The sequence below is a fragment of the Octopus bimaculoides genome, chromosome 28 (genome assembly GCF_001194135.2).
Source record: "Octopus bimaculoides isolate UCB-OBI-ISO-001 chromosome 28, ASM119413v2, whole genome shotgun sequence".
In the NCBI taxonomy this organism is placed as follows: Eukaryota; Metazoa; Mollusca; class Cephalopoda; order Octopoda; family Octopodidae; genus Octopus; species Octopus bimaculoides.
This window is the reverse complement of record NC_069008.1, coordinates 2,633,948-2,638,635: the sequence shown is the minus strand read 5'-3', so window position 1 is coordinate 2,638,635 and position 4,688 is coordinate 2,633,948. Positions and strand designations below refer to the sequence as shown.

The 4,688-nt window shown below is 41.3% G+C and overlaps 2 protein-coding genes across 2 annotated transcripts in view; one reads left to right on the top strand and one right to left on the bottom strand.

Annotated features, from left to right (window-relative positions):
• LOC106876917 (uncharacterized) overlaps nt 1–3,996 on the top strand; it is a 13,655-nt gene extending 9,659 nt beyond the window's left edge. Inside the window, exons 3-4 of the mRNA XM_014925671.2 lie at nt 1,313–1,433; nt 2,724–3,996. Coding sequence (XP_014781157.1) covers nt 1,313–1,386 — 74 coding nt within the window. The 3' untranslated portion in view covers nt 1,387–1,433; nt 2,724–3,996. The remainder of the gene's footprint in view (nt 1–1,312; nt 1,434–2,723) is intronic.
• LOC106873705 (DNA methyltransferase 1-associated protein 1) overlaps nt 1–4,688 on the bottom strand; it is a 132,664-nt gene that overhangs the window by 74,167 nt on the left and 53,809 nt on the right. The gene's annotated exons all lie outside the window — the stretch shown is intronic.

Below are 4,688 nucleotides of genomic sequence, written 5' to 3'. Positions count from 1 at the left end.
TTTACTTTTTTACTTGTTTCAGTCATTAGACTGCGGCCATGCTGGAGCACCACCTTTAGTCGAGCAAATTGACCCCGGGACTTATACTTTGTAAGCCTTGTACTTATTCTATCAGTCTCTTTTGCTGAACCGCTAAGTTATGGAGACATAAACACACCAGCCTCGGTTGTCAATGTTAGGGGGACAAACACAGATACACAAACATACACACACACACACACATATATATATATATATACAAATATACGACGGGCTTCTTTCAGTTTCCATCTACCAAATCCACTCACAATGCTTTGGTCAGCCCGAGGCTATAGTAGAAGACACTTGCCCAAGATGCCACGTAGTGGGACTGAACCCGGAACCATGTGGTTGGTAAGCAAGCTACTTACCACACGGCCACTCCTGCACCTGTATGTCTATTATTTTTCAAATCTGCAGAGAAATGGCTAAAATTTGCCCTGTTTATAATTATACCCTGTGTTACGTATATACTATGGCATACCTTGATACTGTGCGGACTAAGATCCCCGTTGATAGACCACTGGTATTTATAGAGTGTTTGGGACTCCTTCATAGAGTAACTACTGCATTTGTTGAGTATATAAACAGTTTAGCTGCTTGTGTCTCTGGAGACTTTCAGAATGATGTGGATGCCTCTGATGAGAACCCAATAAGGTTCAAAAATCAGTTCAGGTTGTTTGTAATTTTTTTGCAGTCTGCAATTTGCCCTGTTTATGATTATACTATATGTTACATATTTATATACCTATATATACATAGGTGTGGCTATGTGATAAAAAGCTTGCTTCCCAACCACATGGTTCCAGGTTCAGTCCCACTGCATGGCACTTTGGCTAAATGTCTTCTACTATAGTCTCAGGCTGACCAAAACCTTGTGAATGGAATTGGTAACCAGAAACTGAAAGAAGCCTGTCGTGTGTATATATATATATATATGTGTGTGTCTTTGTGTATGTGTTTGTTGGCCCTCACACTTTGACAACTGGTGTTGGTGTGTTTACATCCCCGTAACCTAGCGGTTCAGTGAAAAGGGACCAATAGAATAATTACAAGGCTTCAGAAATATGCCCTGGGGTCAGTTTGTTTCACTAAAGCCCTTCTTTCAAGGTGGTGCTCCAGCATGGCCACAGTCAAATGACTGGAAAATAAAAGAAGATGCCTGCACTTAATTGTTACTGTTGTTGTTGTTGTTGTTGTTGTTGTTGTTGTTGATGATGTTCAAATGTCACCATTGGTCCGACTCCCACCCTGGGTCCCACTTACAATGTGTGTTCTTTCCTTATACTTTCAGAACCCACTGAAGATGGCAGCGAAGACAAGGAGGAGGACAGCCCTGAGAACGATGACGCTGACACCGAAAACTAGACACACACACACACACACACACACACACACAGCATTTTAATGTTTATGTAAGTTCAAGTCCTATGTATACACACACACACACACGTGCACATGCGCACATGCGCACTTGCTTTATGTAATATGTATTTTGTCTTCTGAGTTCAAATTCCGCCGAGTTCGACTTTGCCTTTCATCCCTTTCGGGGTCGATAAATTAAGTACCAGTTGCGTACTGGGGTCAATCTAATCGACTGGCCCACTCCCCAAATATTTCGGACCTTGTACCTAGAGTAGAAAAGAATATATCATTTGTCTTTTGCCTTTTCTTCTTGTTTCAGTCATTTGACTGTAGCCATGTTGGAGCACCGCCTTCAGTCAAGCAAATCGACCCCAGGACTTATTCTTTGTAAGCCTAGTACTTATTCTATCGGTCTCTTTTGTCGAACCACTAATTTACGGGGACATAAACATACCATCATCAGTTGTCAAGCTATGTTGGGGGGACAAACACAGAAACACAAACATATACACACACACATATATACATATACATATATACAACGAGCTTCTTTCAGTTTCCGTCTACCAAATCCACTCACAAGGCTTTGGTCGGCCCGAGGCTATAGTAGAAGACACTTGCCCAAGGTGCCATGCAGTGGGACTGAACCCGGAACCATGTGGTTGGTAAGCAAGCTACTTTCCACACAGCCACTCCTACGTCTATATATTTATATAAATGTAATACACACTCACATACACACATATTTATGCTATGTGTATATACATGCATGCATGCATATTTTCACACATACATACATACATACATGCATATATACATACAGTAATACATACATACGTATATACATTCCAAGGTGTCACATAAAAAGTGTTGGCGTGGGTGTTGGTGCCACATAAAAGGCACTGGTGATGGTGCCATATAAAAGCATACTCTACAGAGTGGTTGGCATCAGGAAGGGCATCCGTCTGTTGAAACCAAGACTATGGAATCCTGGGGAGGCCTCCTGGGCTTACCAGTTCCTGTCAAGCCATCCAACCTATGCCAGCATGGAAAACAGACATTAAATGTTGTTGACATTGGTGATGATGATGATGATGATGATGACGATGACGATGATGATAATGATGATGATGATGATATATATGAATACATACATGTGTTTATACATATTTATATATGTATGTCTGTATATATGCATACACTTGCTTACACTCTCACTCAGAAACTTCCTCTACATCTTCACTCATCATCTCCACTCATACTCTCTCTCTCTCTCTCTCTCATACTTATTATTACACACATACTCACGCTCTTTCTTTCTTTCTCTCTCTCTCTTACAGGTCAACCAAGATGGTCTCGTGTCCAGCCAGCATCTCCTTAAAATGTCCTCTATTGTCCCCTGAATTGTCCATACTCCAGTTCAGATTCAACTGCTGTCCCTTTTCAGTGTCCTCAAACATTGACCCTCCACTAATGTCTCCAACATTGCTCCCTTCCACTGTCCCGCAAAAATGCTGTCTCCCTCTTGTGTCTCTGAAACCATGTTCATATAAAGCCCTTTAAAACTGTCCTCTTCCATTGTCTCCCAAGACAGTCTCTGTAATATTCCCCAATCTATATCCCCCCAGTGTCTCTCTAACTTGTCCTACTCTAGTATCCCTTCACACAGTCACACATCAGTATCTCCAACACTGTCCCATTTTTATGTCCCCCCTTAAACTTTTCCTCTAATGTCTCCATATACTGATCCCACACAGCCTTCTCTTTTAGTGTCCCCAAAATTGTCCTACTATTCTTCTCTACTGTCCTCATCCCATGTTTTTTAGTATTTCTGATACTGCCCCTTTTCCCATGTCTCCCAATATCAATTCTTTAGTGTCACTGCATACTGTCCCTCTAGAGGTCCCTAATACAATAGATATTTCCCTTTATTGTCCCCCAATACTGTCCCTGTAGCATTCTCAATACTGTGGCACATCAATGTCACATTTCTAGTGTCCTCCACTGCTGTCCACCTTCAGTGTCCCCTAATGCTGTCCCTCTCAGTTTTCTCTTGAATCTCTTTTGTGTCTACTTTCACAACACTGTCCCTCCAGTGTCTTTTTTCAGTGTTTCCCACCAGTCTCCACCTCACCCTGTTCCCCTCTAATGTCCCCTTCAAGTATACCCACTAATGTCTCCTTTCTCCTTCTAGTGTCTCTCTACACTGTCACTCTAGTGTACCCTCCCAATCCCTAACACGGTCCCTTTCAGTGTACTCCCTCCAGTATCATGCCCCCCAAATTTTGCTCCCTTGTCTCCTTCTTATATCTCTCAACACTGGCTTGTATTAGCAGCCCTATCTAGTGTACACATCTAGTATCTCTCCAGATCTGTTTCCCTCCGGTGTCCCCTAAATTCTGTCCTCTTCAAGTATTCCCACCACTGTCCCATTCGTGTACCCTCTTTGATATTCTGTCCGGTGTCATCAACCAGCCACCAAAACTGTCTACGCTCGGGTGTCTGCGAGCATTGTCTCCCAATTCCAGTGTCCTCGTTCACAAACCAGTGTCTACTTTATACCACTATCCTCTCTTATAATTTACTGACCAATAAAATATTTCGTATATTTTACATTCACTGTATCTGTTGTTTTTATTACTATTGGTGTGTGTGTGGACAAACGAAAGAAGAGCACTCAACCAATTTATTGGGAGTTACAAGTATGGATCAAAACAGTTTGATTCAAATTCGTTGGTACTCTGAGTTTCAAGCGTGACGCTAGTCTTCAGACATTTTGAATTTCCAATGACTGAGGATTATGCCTATAGGCATATGGTATAGTGGTTAAGAGCACGGGCTACTAACCCTGAGATTCCAAGTTCGATTCCAAGCAGTGACCCGAACAATAATAATAATAATAATAATACTAACATCGAAAATACCTTAGGAATGAGAACTCAGGTTTGAAATTTCCCCCAAGACACCTGATAAAGGCTGGTGGGTATATCAGCCGAAACGTGTTGACAACAAACTAGATGAGGACAAATATCTGTCAAATGTAAATAATGTAAATAATGCACATAATTCCTCATCCCTTAAATATAGAACTGTATTGACTGAGGATTAGTATTGCACTTGAAACTCGGAGTACTTATTCTGTCGGACTCTTTTGCCGAACCGCTAAGTTACGGGGACGTAAATACACGGGCATTGGTTGTCAAGCAATGGTGCGCGAGAGACACAAATACATACACACATATACATACATACATACATACATATATATATATATATATATATATATATATATATATATATATATA